Source organism: Anabrus simplex, chromosome 1 (assembly GCF_040414725.1).
Source record: "Anabrus simplex isolate iqAnaSimp1 chromosome 1, ASM4041472v1, whole genome shotgun sequence".
NCBI classification, from domain to species: Eukaryota; Metazoa; Arthropoda; class Insecta; order Orthoptera; family Tettigoniidae; genus Anabrus; species Anabrus simplex.
In genome coordinates, this window is record NC_090265.1 from 625143476 (window position 1) to 625170593 (window position 27118).

General features: G+C 44.1%; 2 protein-coding genes across 3 annotated transcripts in view; one reads left to right on the forward strand and one right to left on the reverse strand.

The window, feature by feature from the left end:
* The window catches only part of barc (RRM1_TatSF1_like and RRM2_TatSF1_like domain-containing protein barc), a 396586-nt gene that overhangs the window by 189272 nt on the left and 180196 nt on the right, over window positions 1-27118 (reverse strand). The gene's annotated exons all lie outside the window — the stretch shown is intronic.
* LOC136857212 (snaclec botrocetin subunit beta) overlaps window positions 19662-27118 on the forward strand; it is a 95503-nt gene continuing 88046 nt past the window's right edge. Inside the window, exon 1 of the mRNA XM_067135680.2 lies at window positions 19662-20162. Coding sequence (XP_066991781.2) covers window positions 20117-20162 — 46 coding nt within the window. The 5' untranslated portion in view covers window positions 19662-20116. The remainder of the gene's footprint in view (window positions 20163-27118) is intronic.

Sequence of the window (27118 nt, forward strand, 5' to 3'; positions counted from 1 at the left end):
CCCAAGAAATTGGAAAAAAGATAAGTTTGTTCAACCCCCTAATACTCAACCATATTTACAGTACAGACTCTAGTTCCATTTTAACTTCCAACTGTTTGGTCCCTTCAAACAACAGTTCATCATATGCATGTTCGACCCCATGGATGAGATGTCAGCGTCTTACCCTTCGGCTCCTCGGTTCAATTCCCCATCGCGTCGAGGAATTTTAATCGTAAACGGTTAATTCCCTCGACTCGGGGACTGGGTGTTTGTGCTGTTCCCAAAATTGCCGTAACTCATACCACCACACACTACACTATTCTCCGCCACAATAACACGAAGTTTCCTGTACACTGCAGACGCCGCCGACTGTCGCCGGAGAGTTTGCTTTACAAGGGTTACATCAGGCTAGACGAAATTATTACAGGTTAGCTATACGAAATTATTACTATCATCATGAAACATGCGACAACCCCGTGATGTGGTACAGTAGCTCATTATATAGTTTCCTCAAAGTTCCCCGGTGCTAAATGACTGGGCGTGTCGTTTTGTAAATAATGTTAAGAACACGTTTGAACTGGTGGTCGCGGACGAGGATAGCATCTAGACTCTGTCCACACTGTCGGCCTAGTTATGTAAGAAATGATTATTGAAGTAAAAGACTTGTTTGAGCTTGCCACGTTTTAATAAATAGTTACAACTTCGACTGACCAACTCCCCATGTTCTCTTTTGGTGATTTGCCAATCGGACGGATAATTTCATGGTATCATAGGCCTCCCCAACTCTTTCTCCTCATTCCACCAATAAGCTGCGTTCACTTGTCTCATTCTCCAAAAGCACTGATGGTTTTTTTTTTTTTTTTGCTTTACGTCGCACCGACACAGATAGGTCTTATGGCGACGATGGGCCAAGGAAGGGCTAGGAGTGGGAAGGAAGCGGCCGTGGCCTTAAGGTACAGCCCCAGCATTTGCCTGGTGTGTGGGAAACCACGGAAAAGCATTTTCAGGGCTGCCGACAGTGGGGTTCGAACCTACTATCTCCCGAATACTGGATACTGGCCGCACTTAAGCGACTGCAGCTATCGAGCTCGGTGAGCACTGATGCTGCAGCATACTGACATTTGCGTGTTTGTTGCACGCTGAATGACCGTTGCAATACTTCCCGATCACTAAGGAGCTTACAGCGGCGTTCACAACACTGTTGCTTGTTGTCCATCTCGTATCCATTTCGATTTCTGGTAAACAACCGCATGATTACACGAGCATTTACGGGAAAGTGGCAATTCGGTACGAGACGCGGGCTTGAATCGCTTTGATGCGCCGCTCATCAACGAGGATAGTGCGCGAGAAATAACTGCTTTAACGTCCCCCTGTATTATTCATTAGCTATATCGAACAGATGTACACAAGAAAAATAATTACACTGAATTTCGATTAAAGTTAGTTAAAAGCGTTCCTTTCCCTGAGCGAGTAAAACTAAAAATAGCTCTTTCATTATTTCTACAAACCTCTACTGCAGATCATTAAATTTGTAATAATTTGCAGCTTGACCTTCGCTTCAGTCTTTGATACCTCTCAGCCGGGCAATGCAACATTCTTCCTCTCCTCAAGCTCTCCGCCTACCATAATCTCCTACACCAGCGCTAGCTGCCTCTGTGGATCAGTGGTAGAGTGTCGGCCTCCGCATCCCAAGATAGCGGATTCAAACCCGGCAGAGGTAGTCGTATTTTTGAAGGACGGAAAAAGTCCATTCGACACTCCATGTCGTACGATGTCGGCATGTAAAAGGTCTCTGGTGACACATTTGGTGTTTACTCGGTAAAATTCATTAAATCTCAGCCACAGACGCCCAAGAGAGATTCAGTTTACTCTGTCTGCCATCTAGTAGGCTTAGTTTAAAACGGAACGTCGAAACTGACGAGCAGGCAGCCAGATGGCGTCGAATTAAAATGTCTGCACACGGTAGCTGAAGCCATACGATTATTATTATTATTATTATTATTATTATTATTATTATTATTATTATTCACATGGTGTAGGGGTAGTGTGCCTGCCTCTTACCCGGAGGCCTCGGGTTCGATTCCCGGCCAGGTCAGGGATTTTTACCTGGACCCGAGGGCTGGTTCGAGGTCCACTCAGCCTACGTGATTAGAACTGAGGAGCTATCTGACGATGAGATAGCAGTCCCGGTGTAAAAAGCCAAGAATAACGGCAGAGAGGATTCATTGTGCTGACCACACGACACCTCGTAATCTGCAGGCCTTCGGGCTGAGCAGCGTTCGCTTGGTAGGCCAAGGCCCTCCAAGGGCTGTAGTGTCATGGGGTTTGTATTATTATTATTATTATTATTATTATTATTATTATTATTATTATTATTATTATTACACCACTGCTACCTACAATGTATGATCTCGCAACAAAACTCTGTCGTCCAACCTCTCCTCACAAAAATTTGTATATACACCGACTGACAGAGCAAATGCAACACCAAGAAGGAGTGGTTCGAAAGGGATGAAAGTTGGGGAAGAAACAGAGACGGCACGGACGAATAATTGATGTTTATTTCAAACCGATATGCAGGTTACACAATGCGCACGGCATCGACTCAGTAGGATGTAGGACCAACGCGAGCGGCGATGCACGCAGAAACACGTCGAGGTACAGAGTCAATAAGAGTGCGGATGGTGTCCTGAGGGATGGTTCTCCATTCTCTATCAACCATTTGCCACAGTTGGTCGTCCGTACGAGGCTGGGGCAGAGTTTGCAAACGGCGTCAAATGAGATCCCACACGTGTTCGATTGGTGAGAGATCCGGAAAGTATGCTGGCCACGGAAGCATCTGTACACCTCGTAGAGCCTGTTGGGAGATGCGAGCAGTGTGTGGGCGGGCATTATCCTGCTGAAACAGAGCATTGGGCAGCCCCTGAGGGTACGGGAGTGCCACCGGCCGCAGCACATGCTGCACGTAGCGGTGGGCATTTAACGTGCCTTGAATACGCACTAGAGGTGACGTGGAATCATACGCAATAGCGCCCCAAACCATGATGCCGCGTTGTCTAGCGGTAGGGCGCTCCACAGTTACTGCCGGATTTGACTTTTCTCCACGCCGACGCCACACTCGTCTGTGGTGACTATCACTGACAGAACAGAAGCGTGACTCATCGGAGAACACGACGTTCCGCCATTCCCTCATCCAAGTCGCTCTAGCCCGGCACCATGCCAGGCGTGCACGTCTATGCTGTGGAGTCAATGGTAGTCTTCTGAGCGGGCGCCGGAAGTGCAGGCCTCCTTCAACCAATCGACGGGAAATTGTTCTGGTCGATATTGGAACAGCCAGGGTGTCTTGCACATGCTGAAGAATGGCGGCTGACGTGGCGTGCGGGGCTGCCACCGCTTGGCGGCGGATGCGCCGATCCTCGCGTGCTGACGTCACTCGGGCTGCGCCTGGACCCCTCGCACGTGCCACACGTCCCTGCGCCAACCATCTTCGCCACAGGCGCTGCACCGTGGACACATCCCTATGGGTATCGGCTGCGATTTGACGAAGCGACCAACCTGCCCTTCTCAGCCCGATCACCATACCCCTCGTAAAGTCGTCTGTCTGCTGGAAATGCCTCCGTTGACGGCAGCCTGGCATTCTTAGCTATACACGTGTCCTGTGGCACACGACAACACGTTCTACAATGACTGTCGGCTGAGAAATCACGGTACGAAGTGGGCCATTCGCCAACGCCGTGTCCCATTTATCGTTCGCTACGTGCGCAGCACAGCGACGCATTTCACATCATGAGCATACCTCAGTGACGTCAGTCTACCCTGCAATTGGCAAAAAGTTCTGACCACTCCTTCTTGGTGTTGCATTTGCTCTGTCAGTCAGTGTACTATCTCAAAATCTTCCTTGAAGCACTGACCTAATCCAGTATCCCGCATTCTAGAGAATAAGATGAGTTTTTTCCGTCTGTTGCCATCTACAGTATTTTTGTTTTCGAAGCAGTGTTTTATTGTATTTATTTAGTTCGTGCTCTCTCTGGATGCATCTGTGAAACGAAACATTTTTGAATATACGTACTAGTCTACGGTATATCACTGTATACAGAAAGTATGAAAAATACCATCCAATCAGCACAGGCAGTGATCAAGGGGAGCAGGACAATTAATACCGGAACCAAAACTCGCAATTTTCATCTAGATTCAATTGTCGTTTTAGACGAGATTGTGAACCAAACATCCTATGAAATGCTTCGAAAGGAGCTCCCTCGGCGTCTTACACCACGGTTAAGCTGTAAAACCCAATTTTTCTCTTTCTGGAGGTCATGAAGCTTCAAGATCCATCATAAACCGCCAGTCCACTTTTTGCACGAATCCAATACAGTACAATATCCATAATTCGACCTTTGTTCCGCCTAGCGTACTATGTGGAAACATCTGGATTTGAATCATGTCTTACCGGGCGAGTTGGCCGTGCGTGTAGAGGCGCGCGGCTGGGAGCTTGCATCCGGGAGATAGTAGGTTCGAATCCCACTAACGGCAGCCCTGAAAATGGTTTTCCGTGGTTTCCCATTTTCACACCAGGCAAATGCTGGGGTTGTACCTTAATTAAGGCCACGGCCGCTTCCTTCCAACTCCTAGGCCTTTCCTATCCCATCGTCGCCATAAGACCTATCTGTGTCGGTGCGACGTAAAGCCCCTAGCAAAAAAAAAATCATGTCTTGTTTTTGAAGAGATTACAACAATAAAAAGCCTTCAAATTTATTCTCTCTTCACATGAAAGAACAACCTACAATGGACAGCTTTCTTTCTGAAAATAACAATGGGTTGGCTACATTCCTTTCCCAAAATACAGTGTTCTATATACATCATGTTTATTCCAGCGATTGGTGTTTCTAACTGAAGTGTGTATTTTTGAGTTAATACCCTGAATATTACAGTAATCTATACAATATTAATCCGGTCTCGAAAGCCCAGAATAACGGCCGAGAGGGTGCGTCGTGCTGACCACACGGCCCCTCGTAATCTGCAGGCCTTCGGGCTGAGCAGCGGTCGCGTTAAGTGCCGGGGGGTTTGGGGATACAATATTAATGTCACGCTGTTTCGATACAGTAATACTAAGACAGAGATTCCTAATATGATAATCTTGGAATGTATACATTCCCGTCACACACTATTCTAGAAGGGCGGCATCTCCTGGTACATTAATTGGTTATTGCAATTAGAATAAATTCTACAGGAGATTATTTTATACAAAACCATTCCTTAAAAAAAAAAATGCAATAGTGGACTGATGTTAGACATTCCTAAAGGCCATGCTGTACCAATGATTCTCCGCCCCGTCACATAAGCTCATTCAACAAGTTCTTCCCAGGCTTGGCCGCATAACAATTCTTAAGGAGGGGCACCATTTCGGCCAAGGATTTCTTGGGACAAAAAAGGCCAATATCAATATGCACGACACGCGCCCAATTTGACGTCATAATTGTACGAGTATGTCAAGTCACAACAAGCGAACAGCGATTTCTTCCTATTTAGCTCAGAATATTCAGTCCGTGTCCAGAAACTCAACATAAATTCAGATCCAAACCATTCCTCACATCGTATGATCCACTGCGTTATGTATTTGTGACAGTATTATCCCTGAAATAAAAACCAATTAGAAGGTAGAAGTATGCAATTTTCTACTCTTACGTAGATCGAAAAATACGTAATTCAGTGTAATGTCTGTAACAAAACCTACTAATGGAAATTCTACGCCTTTTTACGTCGATTAGGCCATATCAGCAATAATTTCACTCGATGATAACACCGAGAGAGAAAAAAGACAGCTGACTGTAATGACAAACAATTAGAAGAATGAAATCATGAAGCTGCTAAGTCCGTAACAGTTGTCACCTGTCGAAATCCGTTTCCAACCATTCCTTTAGAGCGAAATTCAACGAACAGAAATGTGTGTTATTGTATAATAATAATAATAATAATAATAATAATAATAATAATAATAATAATAATAATAATAATAATACCACGGCCTCAGCTAATGTTATTCCATCTGTCTGTCTGCTCGACAATTTCGAAGTTCCATTTTACTTTAGGCCTACTAGATGGCAGAAGAAATTAAATCTCTCTTGAGCCTCTAAGGGTTAGTTTCTAATTAAATTTGTCGGGTGAACATCAAATGTGTCGCAGATATATATTTTACATGGCGACATTGTACGGCATGGAGCGTCGAAATGATTTTTTTCTGCCCTTCACAAATCCGGCTATCCCTGTCGGGTCTGAACCTGCTATCTTGGGATCCGGAGGCCGACACACTACCACTAATCCACACAGGGGGATTGAATAAAATAATCAGAAGTAAATAATTCCAGGTTAGGAAACAGACTCTTAATAGCTAAAGGAATTTCGGTTGGCAGAGCAGTAGGTTACTTCTAACCTCAAGGTAGCACGATAAACTCCCGAGAGAGTCGGTTACTGTTTAATGAAGCGTAAATTCCAGGGATCTGTGCCAGTAATTCAACTGTCAATGAAGTCTTCATCGCGGAGGCTGGTGGGATCCTCAAATAGCACCAGCCAAGGAAATGGCAAAAACCGATGGCGGAACCATAATGAGACGTATAAGGCCATAAGATAAATGACTATTGCTTTCCTCACTGGCCCAGAAAGTGCTATTGCGGCATGATGGACCCTATGAGTATGGTCCCCAGCTTTTTGAAATGGCAATATGGGACAGGTCATGTCGACAAGACATCAACGACATTTACTCAAGAAAATGCTAATAAAGTCGAACCTCCATTACGCGAATTTCCAGTATCTCGAAGTAACTTAAATTTCCCGGCCATTTGTCCCATTCTTCACGTGTACTTACTGTATTTCTCTATTACTCGAAATTCAGTTACACGAATTTCTCGATTTATCGAAGTACTTAATGAATCTGATATTGTTAAAATCATTAACATCAAGAGGCTAGAGTGGACTGGACATGGACTATATACCAATGATAATCGGATTATGAAGAGAATATTTAATTCGTTGCCGGAAGGATCCTGGAAAATTGGTAGTGTATGTCAGAACTCTGGGAATTAAGAACTGGAGGGACATGGCACTGAATAGGAAAGACTGGCAGAAACTTTTAGAGGATGGTCAAGGCTCACAAATTGCAGCCAAGCCAATGATGACGAGGAATAGAAACTAGCGTCCAGCTTCTTGATTAATTTCACCATATCGTCAACGACAGAACTGACACCAGATATTGTCTACACCGCTTATGATTCAGTTCCCGAAACAGATCGGAATCTGACCTGGACAGTGGGAGGAGAACACGTAACCAACGCCAGGTGTTCGGCATTTCCATTCACTCGTACCGCTGTACGCCACCTGTCAGTGCGACCATCGGCTGGTGGGTGTGTAAGGTGCGACGAGCTGTATACTTTCGTTACAACAATATAGTGACTAAATATTTACCTAGGAAGTTTATTTATTATTATTATTAAATGATTTATTTATTTATTCTCCGAAAACCGTAAAAAAGCAGTTAGTGGGACGTAAACCCAACAACATTATTTATTTATTTATTTACTTATTTATTTATTTATTTATTTATTTATTATACGCTAATCGGCCAACCAGGGACCACGATAAGTTTCATTATAAATTCTCGCGTTTATTCGATGTTCGATTGATCCAGTAGATTTTCATTAGCTCGCTGTGTCGAGCACGGCGTTCACTCGACCACTTTGCGCCAGCTGTCCACTTGTCATCTGAATGTCCCGTAAGTCACGATGCTTGTTCTTTAGAGGTCTCCTCTGTGCACATCGTTTGGTCGTAGGTCAGTTTCTTCGAGGCCTTTCTTGACGTTAACGTACCAGGGAATTGTTGTTTTTGGTTTTGAGTCGAAATTGTTAAAAATGCGTTTTGTCCATCGAGACTCGTCCATCCGTCGCGTTGGAAGTGACCGTAGAAGCGACCCTTCCGTTGGCGCATTGTGTCCGTGACCTTCTCTATATTAAGATTAAATTTCTGGTCCGGATTTTCTTATGCACATCCAGTTTTTTGTACTTTGGTCCAAGTATGTTGTAAAGAACCGTTCTCTCGTTTTGCTCTAACTTAGCGAGCGCACATTTCTGAAAGAGGATAAGGCATTCTGACTCATAAAGAGATACCGGCTTGACGACAGTGTTGTAATGATGAATTTAGGTATTTATGGAAAATCGCCTTTTGTCCCGGGTGGATTGGAAAGAAACCTCCTTTCCTTTTTTCTCTTTTTTTCTTCTTTTTTTTCTTGCCGCTAAGGCCTCCGTATCTAGTCCGTTTGATTAGATCCGCTCACCAAGGTATTTCAACTTATGCAAACGGTTCCGTCTTTTCAAAGAATGTAAACAAGCCTGTTTGTTATCCGACTCGTTGGCTGAATGATCAGCGTACTGGCCTTCGGTTCAGGGGGTCCCGGGTTCGATTCCCGGCCGGGTAGGGAATTTTAACCGCTTCTGATTAATTCTTCTGACCCGGGGACTGGGTGTTTGTGTCCGTCCCAACACTCTCCTCTTCATATTCACACAACACACTACACTACCAACCACTACAGCAACACGCAATAGTGATCACATCCCTCCATATAGGGTTAGCGTCAGGAAGGGGATCCGGCCGTAAAACAGGGCCAAATCCACATGTGCGACACAGTTCGCAACCGCGACCTCACAGGTGTGGGAAAAAGCGGTAGGAAAAGAAGAATCCGCAAGCCTGTTAGTTCTGCTACCTCTTTCAGCACATTCATTTCTTCTATCGCAGTTTCAAATTTTCTGTCACTGCAGCTATATCATCCGCAAAAGCTAAGCTGTCTGAATCATTAAAGGTCTGAACAAGTTTCTACCTTGTAGCATCTGAAGCCACTCCTGTATTACTTTCTCCATTACGCAGTTGAAGAAGAGTGGTGAGGGTTCATTTCCCTGCCTAACATCCGTTTTAATTTCAATGATTAATTTGAAGCAATGAATCGCGGGCAATGGAGTTATATGCCTTTCTGAAGTATACAAGTATGAGGCCGCGGTAGTGGTGATCATTACTTTAAGATGTTAAGATGAAGTCCAACAAGGCAACCATCCTCACCGGAGGCTCGATTCCCGGCCATATTAGGGTATTTTATCTGGATCTGATGACTGGTTCGATGACCAATCAGCCAACGCGAGAACACTAGAGGAGCGGGTCTTGTTATTATTATTATTATTATTATTATTATTATTATTATTATTATTATTATTGCTTTGTGTTCAAATGCCAATCAATTTTGCAATTATTCAGAATTGTTCACAAAAACTACTGAGTACTGACACGAATCTCTCCTATTTGTATGTCTGCCCCTTAGTCCTGTTTCCTGATACGGGGTCGGGGATGAGGTGAGGTGAATTTATATGGCGTGTTTTTACGGCCGGACGAGCTTCCAGCATCTAAGTTGAGGAGCTAATGAAGATTAAATTAATATGGTGAATGAAAGTGGGTAAGGAATCGACTGCGGCCTATGAATAGGAACTGTCCCGGCATTTGCCTGGAAGTGAAAATGGAAAATCACATTCTCAGCACAGCCGACGATAGGGTTCGAACCGACACGTCTCTCGAATGCAAAGTTCGACTCCATAGCAGTAGTGCGTTAACACGCGCGGCCATTGCGCTCGGTAAGGACCTCTCATATTTAAGGACGCTTAAATGTCAACCAACTATACCCGGATTCAATTACGCAACCATAAGCACAGGAGTCGGCATCCGTCTAACCAACTATGCCAAGTTACTGGTCTGTTACCATTGTTTTCATTATTTCTTGGTTCGGATCTTTGACTGAATGGTTAGCGTCGCAGTCTTCTTTAGGCCTTTCTTTTCAGTTCCTTGTAGTTTGCACATTTCTTGGCCCATGTATTCCAGACAGAGCCGCGTTTGATTAATTCCTCTGACTCGGAGACTGGGTGTTCGTGTTTGTCTCAATACACATCTCCTCATATACGCTACCAACCTCAACAGAAAAACACAATGGTGAATAGGCCTACATTCCTCCACAAAGCGTTGACGTCAGGACACTGGGCCGTAAAACACGTTGAAGTCCACATGTGCGACACTGTTCGCACCTCGACCCCTCCATAGTTTTGGAAAAGCGACAGAAGAAGAAGAAGAAGAAGAAGAAGAAGATATATTTGGCACTGGGGGCGTTCGAATTTCGTTGGGATACGCTAGTAAAGACTTTGTCGCCCTTCAACACTCGCAGATGCTCTGGACTTGTAAAGGTGGTTTTTAATTGAGTCACGCAACCTATTGCTATTGATTGTGGAGGTATGAATGCTACTTTGTGGAAATGGTATACTGTAGACATCACAGCATCAAGAATTTTCCGTTAAAATGTGCAAAAGTACCGACTTCAGTCAGAGTATGGCCATGAGAACAAGGGCTACTGATAAATTCAAAGTCGGGCGTGTCTGTAAAGATCCCGTAGTCGGGCGTTTACGGCCTGTCAATGTGATGAATGGGGACTTGTTCTTAAAACTTCATTTTCATACTTCTCATCTACTGTCTTGGACGTAGACCAAATATACAAATACAAGTTTTTAAAAATTTCTCTACATTCGTCTTACTTTACACGTTTCAAAATTGCAATTTTCAAAAAGACACAAAAAAAGTATTTTAACAATTTCCTTAATGAAACTGGAACTATTATGTCTAAAAATCAATTTTGAGGCCAAAAGTAGTTTACTATTTTCCAGTGCTGTGTATTTTATTTAGGTAATAAGTTCGTAACCTAACAGTTTTCGCCCTTTCATATCACATCACAGTAATTAACTTTCTCACCATATAGAATACATGTCTGTCTGTTAGGTCATCAGCCCAGAGGCTGATTGGATCCTCAAATAGCACTACCAAAGGCTGTGCAGTTATAGGAAAACCACAAAAACCAATGGCAGAGCCTAAATGAAGCGTACTAGGCAGGATGAGGAGTGAGGTAGTTTGCCATTGCTTTCCTCGTTGGACCAGAAGGTGCCACTGCAGTACGACTGATCCTATGAGCAACACCTTTCATAACACTCAGACACACTGGTTGTGCTCCAAATATCATTACTCAGCACCACACATACCCCAGCAGCTTCCATATTGCCACAGCCATGGATGAGACTGGGACTTCGGTGAAAGCTACCCTTTACTCTGGCCTGTGCCAAGAGACGGATACAAAAATATTGCATCCATCAAGAAATGGCAATAGGCGGATAGAATACAAAAAGTAATGTATTACCAAACTTATTTTTACAGTTCGGCGGGCCGGACGGTATGGAACAATCATCATCAAGCCATTGCATACCTCGTCTCGTACAATGGTCTTTCGTAATTAAATATTTCTTGTCATACTCTTTAATACACATTTGTCCGATTAATACTTCGCGAACAAATGTGTGTAGTTCTATTATCTTACGAAAGTGACAAGCAGCATTTAGGAAAATTTATAGCGAATGCTACATGGTAAACAAAAATAAACATTTGATATAAAAGCATACAAGTGCATCCTTTTACTGGCAAAATGTAGATAAATTCTCCGTGTATTAACTAGGCAAGAAACGTCCATAATAATGAGCTCTTTCCTTTCGGTTGTGCTTGCACTCGGAGACATAACAACTGTCAACTGAGTTTTTATTTTATTTTTATATAGCGTTTTCGGTGACAACAGGATAGGATGGGATGGGATGGGATGGGATGGGATGGGATGGGATGGGATTAAGAAGGAAGCGGCCATGGCCTTAATTAAGGTACAGCACCAACAGGGCTGCCGACGGTAGAGTTCGGGTTCAAACCCAAAAGGTTTGTTAGGACTGGCCATCAATGAAAAGGAACTGCGTAAAAATCGACTCTGGTAGTGGGACGCGAACCGCACCCGAGGAAAGTAGGTTATCTGGAAAAATATAAAGAGTAAGTAACAGTGAGACCTAAGAAATGATAGACTCGGCGTCTAATTATTATTTCACAGTAAGAAAGGTTTAAACAGAAAAGATCTTAATTCTAGTTGTAAACAACAGGTTTTGGAGGCGATTATTTCCTTTGCAGAGGCATGCAGAACAAACGCAGAAAGACATAACATCAATGAACCTTCTTCTTCTTCTTCTTATTATTATTATTATTATTATGCCTACAACCGCAGGCTAACTAATATGGTAGCGGATTATTCCACTCACGTGGTAGGTAGTTAGAGAATTCAATTTTCAACGAAAGAGGTATTAGTCTGGTTCAGTAGGTGATACGAAGCTACTTCACTGACTGATTATAAGAGGTTAAGGAGACATGAGCACCTGGTTGTCTACCGCAAGGGAGAATAAGAATAACCAAACGGCCCGAACCTCTCAAAGGAGGGATACACAAGAGGCAGGGACATAATATAACAATGGCGTGTGGCCTCCTCAGAGGCCTAATGCAGGCGACCTGCGCGTCTATGAGGATCGAGCCCTACCTACGATGAATTCTAATGCTGAAGGCGGCAAACACACCCAGCCTCCAAGCCATCGGAATTAACCAATGAAGGTTAAAATCCCCGACCCGGCAGGGAATCGGACCCGGGATCCCTTGGACCGCAGACCAGCATACTAACCATTTAGTCATGAAGAACGGCCATGATATGCAATGGTCAAAGTGAAAGAAACCTTAGGCTTCGGAAGGTGCAAAGGTTGCAAAGGGCACAAGAGGTGGTTAGGAAAGGCAGTACAGAAAATATGAAAATGGAAACTGGTAAAAGTAAATGGAAGCAATAACAGACACACGCCCTTGTAGCGAACAACCAAGTCCCATTAGTCGTGAGCTACTCGGAGCTCGAGCGCCGAATATTTTTATTATTTCCACACGTAATATTACTATATTACTATTAATATTTAATCCCTTCGTTGGCAGGGGATCAGGAGAAACTGCTGAATTATATGGTTTCAGTCCTGGTGAATGAGCATGTAAGTTGATTTTCAGCCCGAAGGCTGGTTGGATCTCCAACAGCTCCGCTATCAGCTGCCACAGAGAGGCCACTGAAGAGGAAATGGAATATGAGGAAGTTTCTTGCTGCTTTCTTCACCGAGCCAAAGGGCGCTATTACAACCCAAGCCCACTGAAAATCGCACACTAACGGAATCATTGAGCGATACTTTCACACCATTCAATAGAGAGACTTGGCTGCATAAGGAATGGCATTACTAGTATACTCATGTACTTACTTATTTAGCGGTTTAACGCCACACTAACACATAGAAGGTTTTCAGCGACGCAAGGATTGGAAAGGGCTCGGATTGGGAAGGAAGCGGCCGTGGTCTTAGTTAAGGTAAAGCCCCAGCATTTGTCTGGTGTGAAAATGGAAAACCACGGGCTGCCGATCAATGAAAGTAATAAATTTGTTCAGATGGCAATGATGCTCTGTAAACACCGATGTCCTCAGACGTAGAGCGCAACATGGCAGGTTCGATCCTGGCTCAGTCCAGTGGTATTTGAAGGTGCTCAAATACGACAGTCTCGGTAGATATACTGAAACGTTAAAGAACTCCTGCGGGATAAAATTCCGGCACCTCGGCGTCTCGGAAAACCGAAAAAGTAGTTAGTGGGACGTAAAAACAATAACATTATTATTATTAAACAGTATCCCACCAGAAATGGATCTGGGCTCTGAGAAGAAGATAGCATGACAAAAAACCAAATTAATAGAATGCGCCACTGAAGAGGAAATGGGATGTGAGGAAGTTTCTTGCTGCTTTCTTCACCGAAGTGATACATGAAATATTAATTAGGAAAAAAGTCTTAACGGACGTACGCGAATATTGCTATTTGGATAGTACAGTTGTCAATGAAGGCACACGTAAGGACGATATAAAGCGTAGGCCTAATTGGTTTTACGATTGCTAACTACCTATCTTCGCGGGATTGGAGACTCCAAGGTGCGGGGATTATGTCCAGCAGGATTAATTTTACATGCCGATAAATGTACCGGCACGACGCTCTCGAATATGAAGAATTTAAAAAATAAAATTTAAAAAAACATTGGATTGAGCCAGTATCGAACCCGCCAACTTCGCTCAGCTGTCTAAGTCCAGCAAACACACAAAATATGACCTAGTACAAGTAAAGGAGGTATTTCTTAAGGAAAGAAAATCGCCACCTCAAAGAAAGATGATTGTATAAAGCATGGCACCGTGTATACAACAGGGTCTAACTGGTGCAGAATGAGAGAGAATATAAGCCTTTGAAAGGTGCTGATACTGATGAATGTTCGAAGCGAGGTACAAACATGGACAAAAGTATTCATACCCCCAACCCATCCAAAACAAAATGCTTTATTGCTGGACCAATACGGAGTACAGATCAAAATTACAAACCCAAACGCATACCATGTACAGCAGTGTACATTAGAAAGCACAAAATAAACTGGAAATAAATAAATAAGTCTGTTTCGATTACAATGCGGTCGTGAAAATTCAATATTAATTGGTGTTTTCTTAGTTTGGACTTCAATTCACTCCAATGTTCGATGTGGTTTGTATCCAGCGATTGGGGAGGTGCTTTTAATGTGTGCGGCGTGTTGTAGAGTACGCACAAGCGAACAATTTCCGCCGTATATTTGGGGTCTTTGTCGTGTTGGAAGTAAAACTCATTAGCAATCCCAAGCTCTTCGGCGCTTTTGCGAACGTTTTCTTTCAGGATGTTCAAATAATGAAATCTGTCCATAAATACCAAGACACCTGAAGCGGCGATTGAGCCCCACACCATAACCCCATCCCCGCCGTGCTTCACAGTGGCAATGAGGTTCTGCTCATGGAGCTGTGTGTTAGGGCGTCTCCACACTAAAATGGGTCCATCACTTCGGAAAGTATTAAATTTACTCTCATCTGTAAACATCACTGTCGACAAAAACGCATTATCTTTCGTCACATATTCTTTTGCAAATTGTAGTCTCTTCCGTCGATTCACTTTCGTTGTGTGGTTTCTTTCTTGGGACCCTAGATCGATACCCAGCACGATGAAGGACCCTCCTTACTGTTTTGTTTGACACTACATGATGGAAATATTCTGCCAACTGCGATGCTATTGCCGAAGATGTAGTGTGTGGTTGTTTTTTAACTGTGGTTACTATGAACCTTTTTTTTCTCGTGCGGTCAGTTTTTTCGGACGTCACTTCTTTTCTTGTTTATAAGAACATCCTGTCCTTTTAACCTTTGTATGACCGGGCAAGTTGGCCGTGCGGACAGAGGCGCGCGGCTGCGAGCTTGCATCCGGGAGACAGTGGGTTCGAATCCCACTGTCGGCAGCCCTGAAAATGGTTTTCCGTGGTTTCCCTATTTTCACACCAAGCAAATGCTGGGGCTGTACCTTAATTAAGGCCACGGTCGCTTCCTTCCGACTCCTAGGCCTTTCCTATCCCATCGTCGCCATAAGACCTATCTGTGTCGGCGCGACGTAAAGCCACTAGCAAAAAAATGGGATAGTCGTTGTCCTCAGGAATTAAACTGGTTCTCACTTTCGGTGTAGCCGAGCTGAGAAAGAAGATAGAGCGCTGACCTTCTGATGCCAATATGGCAGATTCGAAACTGGCTCAGTTCGGTAGTATTTGAAGGTGTTCAAATACGTCATCCTCGTGTCTGTATATATTTACTGACATGTAGAAGAACACATGCGAAACAAAATTCCGACACCGGCGCCTCCGAAAACCGTAATAAGTAGTTAGTGATATGTAAAACCAATAACATAAAAAATTATATTTTTGGTGCAAAATGAGCGAACTTCAATATTGGAAATCTCGTTCCCACATTTTTCGACTTCCTGACGGGGAATCGAATCTGCATCCTTTCGGTTGAACCGAGCTGGCCTTCGTCAACTTGGCTAGGTAGCCCCTTCAGTACAGTAGATGTTCAAACAAACAAACAAACAAACAAACAAACAAACAAACAAACAAACAAACAAACAAACAAACAAAAAACTACTCTGCTGTGAGTCATCGGCGATTTTCAATGATTATTATTATTATTATTTCGTATGGCAAAACAAGGATACATTATAAGTACATATAAATACATATTTCTTAAATAAGTATGTGATTTACAAGTCAGCATTCAAAACTTAATGTCCAGACTTTTCAGCCAGTCCACTGCTTCTGTAGAGGCACTATGTAATTCTTTAATGGATCCATTGAATCTTATTTTTGGGCACTCCATAATAACGTGCTGGATGGTCTGAGGCACATTATCACGTGTCTCCCGGGTGGTGCTAAGTAAGCAACGAAATTGGCTGCTGGACCTTAAGCTCTTCTTAACGGATATCCCAGCAAATAGAGGATACACTTAGCTTCGACTATAATTTTCAGAGTAGTCCCTATCCGGATTCTTTCTATACTCACTCGTTAGTACATGGCTGTCTCCAATAATAATGAAATTATAATTACACTCTGAGCCTTGTACGCCTAGACCATCTATGACGTCCGATGGCAGAGCTGTTGAGGATTCAACCAGCCTTCGGGCTGAGTACTCAACACAATGACAGACACCACAATAACAATGAAAGCCAAATCACCAGACACGTACGTATGAGTGATAACCATGAGACTTCACAATCAAAATGCAGTCCCTTAAATTCAGTCACCTATTAATAATAATTGAAACCATCATATTATAAAAAAGCAGCAACTGCACCATCGAGCACTATGCACTGCCTCGCTAGTCATGCAACTACCATGGATGCATAAGAAAAAAATACACGACACAAAGTGCACGAGTTCTTATATCCTGCCAACTTTAAAGGTGAGGTAGATAGATAGATATATAATTTATTTTACCTGGTACATTTAGGGATACTTGTTCCTGTCTTACAATTAGTGAGAGAGGGCGTTGTGAATACTGGGCCTGATAATTTCAAGTCTGAACATCGTTCCTCATTTAATAATAATAATAATAATAATAATAATAATAATAATAATAATAATTTATTATATACTGTACAACATACATAAATAAAAAGTACCAGGTTGAAGGAGTCTGGAGAATCCTCCCCAATGAAACTGTCTATCGAGAGATTGACTCAGTTACCAGCACGATGAAGAAGAAAAGAATCTCTTATTTCTTTCACATCTTACGATTACCAGAAAAAAGGATTTTACGACAACTAGTGATGAGAAATCTGGGAAAGAAGACAGGAGGGCATTGGATCAAAGAAATTCAAGAGGATCTAAAAACAGCTGGACTCGAAATCACAAATGCAGAGAACAAGAATAACATCACCACCCTTCTTAAGAATCACACATTTTCAACTGAAATGATGCACAGAAGGCTTGGAGAAATTTCAGACGAATTATGAACACTGCGATCAGAACGAATGAAGGGGTCCTGGGCAGATAAGAAGAATCAAACTGTGCAACCTTCAAAGAAAAAGTGTACATGGAAGACTCAAGTAGTCCAATGTGGCCAATAAAGTTAATAATAATAATAATAATAATAATAATAATAATAATAATAATAATAATAATAATAATAATAATAATAATAATAATAATAATAATAATAGCTGGTGTACTCGTGTTCCGCTACGGAATTCTACATAGGGTAGTATACAGAATTCTAGGTTAGGTAGCGTGCACGTTGTGAGCAAGACTGTATTAAATTGCATAGCTCTTAACGTTACCCTAGAAACGCGACGGGGAAGTCACCAAGTCTTTTCTCATATAAAGACTGGGTTAGAGAATTTTCATTGTAATGGTAGGCCCGATTGCCTACCGTCGGCCACAATCAGATTGGGAAGTTTTCATTATAATGGTAGACTCTCACTCTCCACCTGCCATTTTACATCCTCAGAAAGACTTTCTTAGTGGCTTTCACAACTGAAATGAACATAGGTCATTACAATGACGCCAGTAGGAATGGCGCGATTAAAAACAATGTTTTCATATGAAATACTCGATCAAATGAAAAACCACACATTTTCTCACTTTCAGCGAACAGTACTACACTGCCAATCTAACAGTCCACAGCTGGAATGACCAAGCCGCAGACAGCCATCTTCTTCTTCTTCTTCTTCTTTTCCTGCCGCTTTTTCCCACACCTGTGGGGTCGCGGGTGCGAACTGCGTCGCACATGTGGATTTGGCCCTGTTTTACGGCCGGATGCCCTTCCTGACGCCAACCCTCTATGGAGGGATGTAAGTACTATTGCGTGTTTCTGTGGTGGGTGGTAGTGTAGTATGTTGTCTGAATATGATGAGGAGAGTGTTGGGACGGACATATACACCCAGTCCCCGAGCCAGAAGAATTAATCAGAAGCGATTAAAATCCCCGACCCGGCCGGGAATCGAACCCGGGACCCTCTGAACCGAAGGCCAGTACGCTGACCATTCAGCCAACGAGTAAGCCGCAGACAGCCATGATCCGTGAAATTTCTTCGTCTTTTATCGGCGGCGGAGGAGGAGGGGGGGCATCGAATAGGGGAGAGTCCCAGGGCAAAAACTATGCCCTTTTACCTTTTTTTTTTTTTTTTTTTTTTTTTTTGCTATTTGCTTTACGATACAGATAGGTCTTATGGCGACGATGGGATAGGAAAGGCCTAGGAATGGGAAGGAAGCGGCCGTGGCCTTAATTAAGGTACAGCCCTAGCATTTGCCTGGTGTGAAAACGGGAAACCACGGAAAACCATCTTCAGGGCTGCCAACAGTGGGATTCGAACCCACTATTTCCCGGATGCAAGCTCACAGTCGCGCGCACCTAAACGTACGGCCAACTCGCCCGGAATTAAATTATTTATGGCCTAGATTATAGCAACTTAATCTCCGCCTTTGCATACCGATTTTCATAAGTTGGGACCACTAATAACATAAATATTTGATAATTAAATTTTAGGCCTTCGCCTAAACTACCATTTCACTCAACGCGAATACAATTATAAGGCCTAGATTGTAGAGGCTTATTCCCCGACTTCGCATACCGATTTTCATTAAATTCTCTTCAGCCGTTTTCTCGTGATGCGTATACATACATACATACATACATACGTACGTACGTACAGACAGACATTACGGAAAATTAAAAAGTGCATTTCCCACTGACTACTTTTGCGGTTTTCGAAGACGCCGAAGTGCCGAATGTCCCGCAGGATTCTCTTACGTGCCGGTAAATCTACACACGAGACTGGCGAATCTGAGCACCTTCATATATCACTGGATTGAGTTGGAATCGAACTCGCCAATTTGGTCCTGCTTCCTTTCAGTGTAAGTATTCATATACTGTTCGCGAGTTGGTAACCATGAAATTGGAATTTCGAAGTCATTTTCATTTTTATTTTTATTTTTTTATATTTTTGTTCGTTGTCTTCAGTTATACCGAGTATTACGAACTCCACGAGCTAGACTGTGCAATACTCTTGGACTCTTCCCGCCAAGCCGCCAAGCCAAGAGTTCGCAAAAAATATACTACGGCGACATGCGGGTGGATTCCAAGACGCATATATTTATTACTTCCATTTCTTCTATTTCATTCGTATTTTATGCTTTCTTTCCTCTGAGCCACTTCCAATGCGGAACCATTTCTCTGATTCACTTCTCTGAAAATAGCAGTCTGGCAGTCTGGAGGCAATCTTGGCATTCTTCCAATTTCTCCCGTTCCCCCACCACGACAAACATACACTTCCCCTACCATTTTCTCCTCTCGTAGTTACAGCAGGGAAAGCAAGGAAGGCAACTCCCGCTCTCCCGACCCGAGCCGGCACACGGAGCTTATTCAATGCTATACACACGAACGAAACGTGCTGACGGTTATGCGGTGTGGTGAGGCAGTAGTCTAGGCAGTTCTAATCATTAGTGTTAACACATCCTAATTCCTCTTTCCGATAACCTTGGTAAGAAACAAGTTACGTAAATATTGCTTCATAGAAACAAGCAAGAAGACGACGCACCGGTTTAAATGAATGACATAGCTGTGAAAGCTCAGTTTTTGGCCATACGAGTGAGTGAAACCGGAAACTTTTCTCGTGTTTGTAATAATAATAAATATACAGAAGATAATTTGCCTCAGTAGAGTATCAGTGGCGGTGTTAGGAAAAACAAAACAAAAAGGTGGTTGTGGAATGCAAGACAGCCAAAGAGAGAGCATTGTTTAGAGTGTGTAGAAGTTGAGTGTGCAACAGACATGTGGCTGTGGATACTGCTCATAGTTGGCAGCTGTTTCTCTACCGGTAAGTGTGCTTACAATACTCTCTCCATCCTTCATTCACGATCGTAGCGGTATGTAGCACATGGCTAGCCAGTATTCATTGGCGTTCAACTGCCCTCGCAAAGGAATTAAGGAAATGAAACGCAGACACAACCTTATTAATGTGACAGGTCGATCACCAGTTCAAAGCGTAACTAACTAACACTTGCTCAAACTTACAACTGTTCACGTGTAACGACATTATCACATTCCATTTTACAAAAATATACATACATCTTCCGATGGTTTATGCTTGACGGTACGTAGGCCTTTTTTTTTTTTTTTTTTTTCGTTGTCTTCAGTTATACCGAGTATTACGAACTCCACGAGCTAGACTGTGCAATACTCTTGGAAATTTTTGACGAAGTTTTCTCTCCCTGAAGTTCCCTCTTTTTCTGACCATTCATTCTACGCCTAGCTTCATAGCCGTAAGTATTAATTTAGATTTCATGGAGAGATGTGAAAGCCGAAGTTAAATGATTCGATTCCTCTGACAGCCGTATTGAAAATAATTTTCTGAGTTTAACACAATAAAACTTCGAGAAAAACGATGGAATAGGTTTTAAAGACTCGTAGAGAACTTTTTCTGATCAGAATCCTTGTAACCTACAAGTACTCTACTGTTGATAATAATGCTATTGGTTTTACACCCACTACTTTTTATGGTTTTCTGAAGCGACGAAATGTTGTCGCGCTGGAATTCTTTTACGTGCCAGAGTCTACCGACATGAGGCTGGCATATATGAGCATCTTAAATTGCTCCTTCATTGAGCCAGGATCGAACTCTCCAACTTGGGTTGAGAAGGATTGGCGCTTCTACCGTCCAAGGCACTCCGCCCAGCACGCTACTGCTGACATTACATTTTATCAGTAGGACTGACCCCAAATAGATGCACAAGAATGTCAAGTACGGCTTCGCCGGCCTAGAAAGGAAGTGACAACAAGAAAAATGCACTTCATTCTTCCGTTTTATTCTTAGCTAGAAATATCGAAGAATATATCCCTCCAGATGATACGAAAATATAAAGCTTTTGTTACCTCATAAGTCAATTTCCTTCTGAACTGGTAACAACGACCACGTGTCCCCGTAGGTGGTATTGAGGCGTACAAACACTTCCTTGTTTTGTGGAGAAATTTCAGATGAAGACCAAGGGACGGAAAATGTTTGGAGCTTTTGCCGGGCTGAGTGGCTCAGACGGTTGAGGCGCTGGCTTTCCGACCCCAACCTACTAGGTTCGATTCTGGCTCAGTCGGTGGTACTTGAAGGTGATCAACTACGCCAGCCTCGTGCCTGTAGATTTACTGGCACTTAAAATACCTTCTGTGGGACAAAATTCTGGCAGCTCGGCGGCTTCGAAAACCTTCAGAAGTAGTTAGTGGGACGTTAAAACAATGACATTATTATATTGTTCGGAGCTTTCCTACCATAGGTTATTGGAGCATACATATTGTATAACTTCAGCTCAGTCGCTGCGAAAATGAAGTTTTTTTTACAATATTTTAAGGCTAAAGAATTAGTGTACTAATGTTTACTTATGTGTGTAGGTATTTATTTATTTATTTAATTATTTATTGTCTGTTGTTTTCTGTGAAATGGTAATAATTTAGGTCGTGTTGAAAAATATGCCCTGGACTGAAGAAATAAGTAACTAGCCCAGAAAGTTTCTAGAAAGCGACTGTGGGAGGGGATCATAGTTGGCAAGATTTCCGAAAATCGTTGCAGCCAAGATCCGAACGACTCAAGTTTGGCTACAAAGTTCTCTTATAATAATTAATAACTCAGTTGTGTACAACTACAAATGACTGTTATAGAAATTAGCCTTTTGCATCATCAAAGCTTTTCATAATACTACATTACCTTGTATTGATTTCTAAGCAAAGGAAACACAGACCTAGTGAACATTTTCCTTGAAAGGCCGTTCATGCTCCCCATCTACGAGTCTCCAAATGCATTTCGTCCATATGTAATCACAGGTTAAAATGTTTTAAAACACGAATGCTCTCCTTCTCGCAGCGTTTGCGATGGCCTTGATGATAGGTCACGCCCACTTTTAAATCTATGACAGCCGTCTTGTGTGATGCAATGGTTGAGGTACTCTGAAGAGTACAGGTTACTAAACTGTAATGGATTTAGGAAACAAAAACCCTGTGCTGTAGAAGTACAGAGTCATTTTAGTATTAGTGTCAGCGGGAGATAGAAATATCCTCTTTCGTGGAAAGACGTTCTATGCTGAAAAAGAAAGCACTGGTAAGAGAGAAATTTTCTCCTCTTAGACGCATAAAATCACAGTGAATGTATGTAACTACACTATTCAACTGAATACGGTATTCAGAATAAGCAATCAAGCTTGAAGTTTTACCTGATTATTGACACTATATCGTGATTATAGCCACTGCACCTTCAGTTTTACGTAAAATCTTTCTTTTCAGAAGTTCGAATTGCACTGGTTGGGGTTCACATCGTGGGTACTTTAATGAGAAGCCACTAACTACACCATTCGGCTGCCACGCCCTGTATCCAGTAGTGATGGGCGAATGATACGGAGGTTCGAGCAGGCTCGAGTCGGCCCGATACGCTACGTAGGCTCGATGCCGTATCGAACCTGTTCGAACTGTCAGGCGACACCACACATCGACTAAGCGGAGCGCGGACGGACAATTCGTCCTATTAGATTACTACTAGGTACACTCAGTATATTTATGTGTCGGGGGGTGGTGAACACAACGTTCTCAGTGAACGGAAAGAGCATTTGTTTAAGTCTTTCTGGCAGTACGAACAACAGATTGGTAATATTTATTTCGTTAATATGTACCTTTGCATTTTACATTTTGTCCGCTCTTCAGAAATACGTTTCTGTATAACTTTGTCGTGTTTTGCAGGCTTAATGTTGTTAATCATTACTTTCAAGTACCGATAATTAACATGTTTTTCGTATGCTACGAGCTATTATTTTTTCAATAATAATTAGTAATACATTATTATTTTATTTGCTATTGGCTTTACGTCGCACAGACACAGATAGGTCTTATGGCGACGATGGGACAGGAAAGGGCTAGGACTGGGAAGGAAGCTGCCGTAGCATTAAGGTACAGCCCCAGCATTTGCCTGGTGTGAAAATGGGAAACCATGGAAAACCATCTTCAGGGCTGCCGACGGTGGGGCTCGAACCCACTATCTCCCAATAATACATTATTATGTCCGCCTCGGTGGTGTAGTGGTTAGTGTGTTTAGCTGCCACCCCCGGAGGCCCGGGTTCGATTCCAGGCTCTGCCACGAAATTTGAAAAGTGGCACGAGGGCTGGAACAGGGTCCACTCAGTCTCGGGAGGTCAACTGAGTAGAGGTGGGTTCCATTCCCACCTCAGCCATCCTGGAAGTGGTTTTCCGTGGTTTCCCACTTCTTCTCCAGGTAAATGCCGGGATGGTACCTACTGTAACTTAAGGCTACGCAGGTGAGGCCGCCTGGGCGAGGTACTGCTCATCCTCCCCAGTTGTATCCCCCGACCCAGAGTCTAAAGCTCCCGGACACTGCCCTTGAGGCAGTAGAGGTGGGATCCCTAGCTGAGTTCGAGGGAAAAACCAACCCTGGAGGGTATGCAGATTAAGAAAGAAAGAAAATACATTATTATAATAGACGAATTTGTTATTACTTCAGACAGAGCAGACAGTGGCCGGTAGAAAAAGGTCATGGACTTGGGACTACTTTGAAGAGCTTCCAGACAAACAAGTAAAATGCACTCGATGTGATAAAATATTAAAACGATAGTAAAAATACATCGACGATGATAAGATACTTAAAAATTCATAATATTCGTCCTTCGTCGAATGACACCATTCCAAATGAGAGGGAGACACCTCCACATAAACGACGTCGATATATGCAGGTAAAATATTCTTAATAGGTTCCGTTTTGTTTTTCATGAATAGCACAGTGGACGGCCGCTCGCATTTGACTGGCGAAAGGCTCAGAATGTCCGCCCAGACAGGGTCTACATAGTTTACTGTTAAGGTATACAGTTTATACCGATTTTACGTGCGTAAGCATTACGTTATGAAACCATCAATTTATTAATTGATTGGCAATTAGTCCGCCTCTGTTGTGTAGTGGTTAGTGTGATTAGCTGCCACCTCCGGATGTCCGGGTTCGATTCCCGGCTCTGCCATGAAATTTGAAAAGTGGTGCGAGGGCTGGAACGGGGTTCACGCAGCCTCTGGATGTCAACTGAGTAGAGGTGGGTTGGATTCCCACCTCAGTCATCCTCGAAGTGGTTTTCCGTGGTTGCCCACTTCTCCTCCAGGCTATTGCCGTGATGGTACCTAACTTACGGGCAGGGCCGCTTCCTTCCCTCTTCCTTGTCTATCCCTTCCAAACTTCCCATCCTCCCGCAGGGCCCCTGTTCAGCATAACAGGAAAGGCCGCGTGGGCAAGGTACTGGTCATCCTCCCCAGTTGTATCCCCGACCCAGAGCCTGAAACTCCAGGATACTGCCCTTGAGGCGGTGGAGGTAGGATCCCTCGCTGAGTCCGAGGGAAAAACCGACCCTGGAGGGTAAGCAGATTAAGACAAAGAAGATGGGCAATTAAAGAAAACGATGCCGAAAACCGAAAAAGTAGCTAGTGGGTCGTAAAGCCAATAACGAACAATGGAGTTCTTTACTTCAATGGTTATGGCCCCAAACAGGAAATAAACACCCCTTACATCCTCGTTTTAAAGCGCTGGGGAAATCGGGCTAGAAAAATATAAGGGCCAAGAAAGAATAATAAGTTTATTGGCTTTACGTCCCACTAACAACTTTTACCGTTTTCGGACACGCCAAGGTGCCGGAAGTTAGTTCCGCAGGAGTTCTTTGCGTGCCATTAAATCTACCGACAAGAGGTTGACGTATTTGAGCTCGAACCTCGGCGCGTATCGGGTCGGCTCGATCCGGTTCGAACACGGGTATCGTTTGCCCATCATTAGCTGTAGCCCGAGTTAGACTCCGCCTTCGGTCACGTATGTGCTCGAACTTGCTACGAACAGGCTTGAACCTCGGCGCGTATCGGGTCGGCTCGATCCTGCTCGAACACAGGTATCGTTTGTCCATCACTAGTTGTAGCCCGAGTCAGAATCCGCCTTCGGTCTTGTGACAGCTCGAGCTTGCTTCGAACAGGCTCGAACCTCGGCTCGTATCGGGTCGGCTCGATCCCGCTAGAACACAGGTATCGTTTGTCCATCACTAGCTGTAGCCCGAGTCAGAATCCGCCTTCGGTCTTGTGACAGCTCGAGCTTGCTTCGAACAGGCTCGAACCTCGGCTCGTATCGGGTCGGCTCGATCCCGCTTTTACACAGGTATCGTTTGTCCATCACTAGCTGTACCCCGAGTCAGAATCCGCCTTCGGTCATGTGACTGCTCTAGCTTGCTTCGAACAGCCTCGAACCTCGGCGCGTATCGGGTCGGCTCGATCCCGCTAGAACACAAGTATCATTTGTCCATCACTAGCTGTAGCCCGAGTCAGAATCCGCCTTCGGTCATGTGACTGCTCGAGCTTGCTTCGAACAGGCTCGAACCTCGGCGCGTATCGGGTCGGCTCGATCCCGCTAGAACACAGGTATCGTTTGCTTATCACTAGCTGTAGCCCGAGTCAGAATCCACCTTCAGTCATGTGACAGCTCGAGCTTGCTTCGAACAGGCTCGAACCTCGGCGCGTATCGGGTCGGCTAGATCCCGCTAGAACACAGGTATTGTTCGCCCATCGCTAGCTGTAGCCCGAGTCAACTGCGCATTCGGTCACGTGACTGCTCGAACCTCGGCGCGTATCGGGTCGGCTCGATCCTGCTCGAACACGGGTATCGTTCGCCCATCACTAGCTATAGCCCGAGTCAACTGCGCCTTCGGTCACGTGATGACTGCTCGGGCTTGCTTCGAACAGACTCGAACCTCGGCGCGTATCTGGTCGGCTCGATCCTGCTCGAAAATGGGCATCGTTTGCCCATCACTAGCTGTAGCACGATGCAACTGCGCCTTCGGTCACGTGATGACTGCTCGAGCTTGCTTCGAACAGACTCGAACCTCGGCCCGTATCGGGTCGGCTCGATCCCCCTAGAACACAGGTATCGTTTGCCTATCACTAGCTGTAGCCCGAGTCAGACTCACCCTTCGGTCATGTGACAGCTTGAGCTTGCTTCGAACAGGCTCGAACCTCTGCTCGTATCGGGTCGGCTCGATCCCGCTAAAACACGGGTATCGTTTGCCTATCACTAGCTGTAGCCCGAGGCAGACTCACCCTTCGGTCATGTGTCAGCTCGAGCTTGCTTCGAACAGGCTCGTATCGGGTCGGCTCGATCCCGCTACAACACGGGTATCGTTTGCCTATCACTAGCTGTACACCGAGACAGAATCCGCCTTCGGTCATGTGACTGCTCGAGCTTGCTTCGAACAGGCTCGAACCTCGGCGCGTATGGGGTCGGCTCGATCCCGCTAGAACACAGGTATCATTTGTCCATCACTAGCTGTAGCCCGAGTCAGAATCCGCCTTCGGTCATGTGACTGCTCTAGCTTGCTTCGAACAGGCTCGAACCTCGGCGCGTATCGGGTCGGCTCGATCCCGCTAGAACACAGGTATTGTTTGTCCATCACTAGCTGTAGCTGAGTCAGAATCCTCCTTCGGTCATGTGACAGCTCGAGCTTGCTTCGAACAGGCTCGAACCTCGGCGCGTATCGGGTCGGCTCGATCCCGCTAGAACACAGGTATCGTTTGTCCATCACTAGTTGTAGCCCGAGTCAGAATCCGCCTTCGGCCTTGTGACAGCTCGAGCTTGCTTCGAACAGGCTCGAACCTCGGCTCGTATCGGGTCGGCTCGATCTCGCTAGTACACAGGTATCGTTTGTCCATCACTAGTTGTAGCCCGAGTCAGAATCCGCCTTCGGTCTTGTAACAGCTCGAGGTTGCTTCGAACAG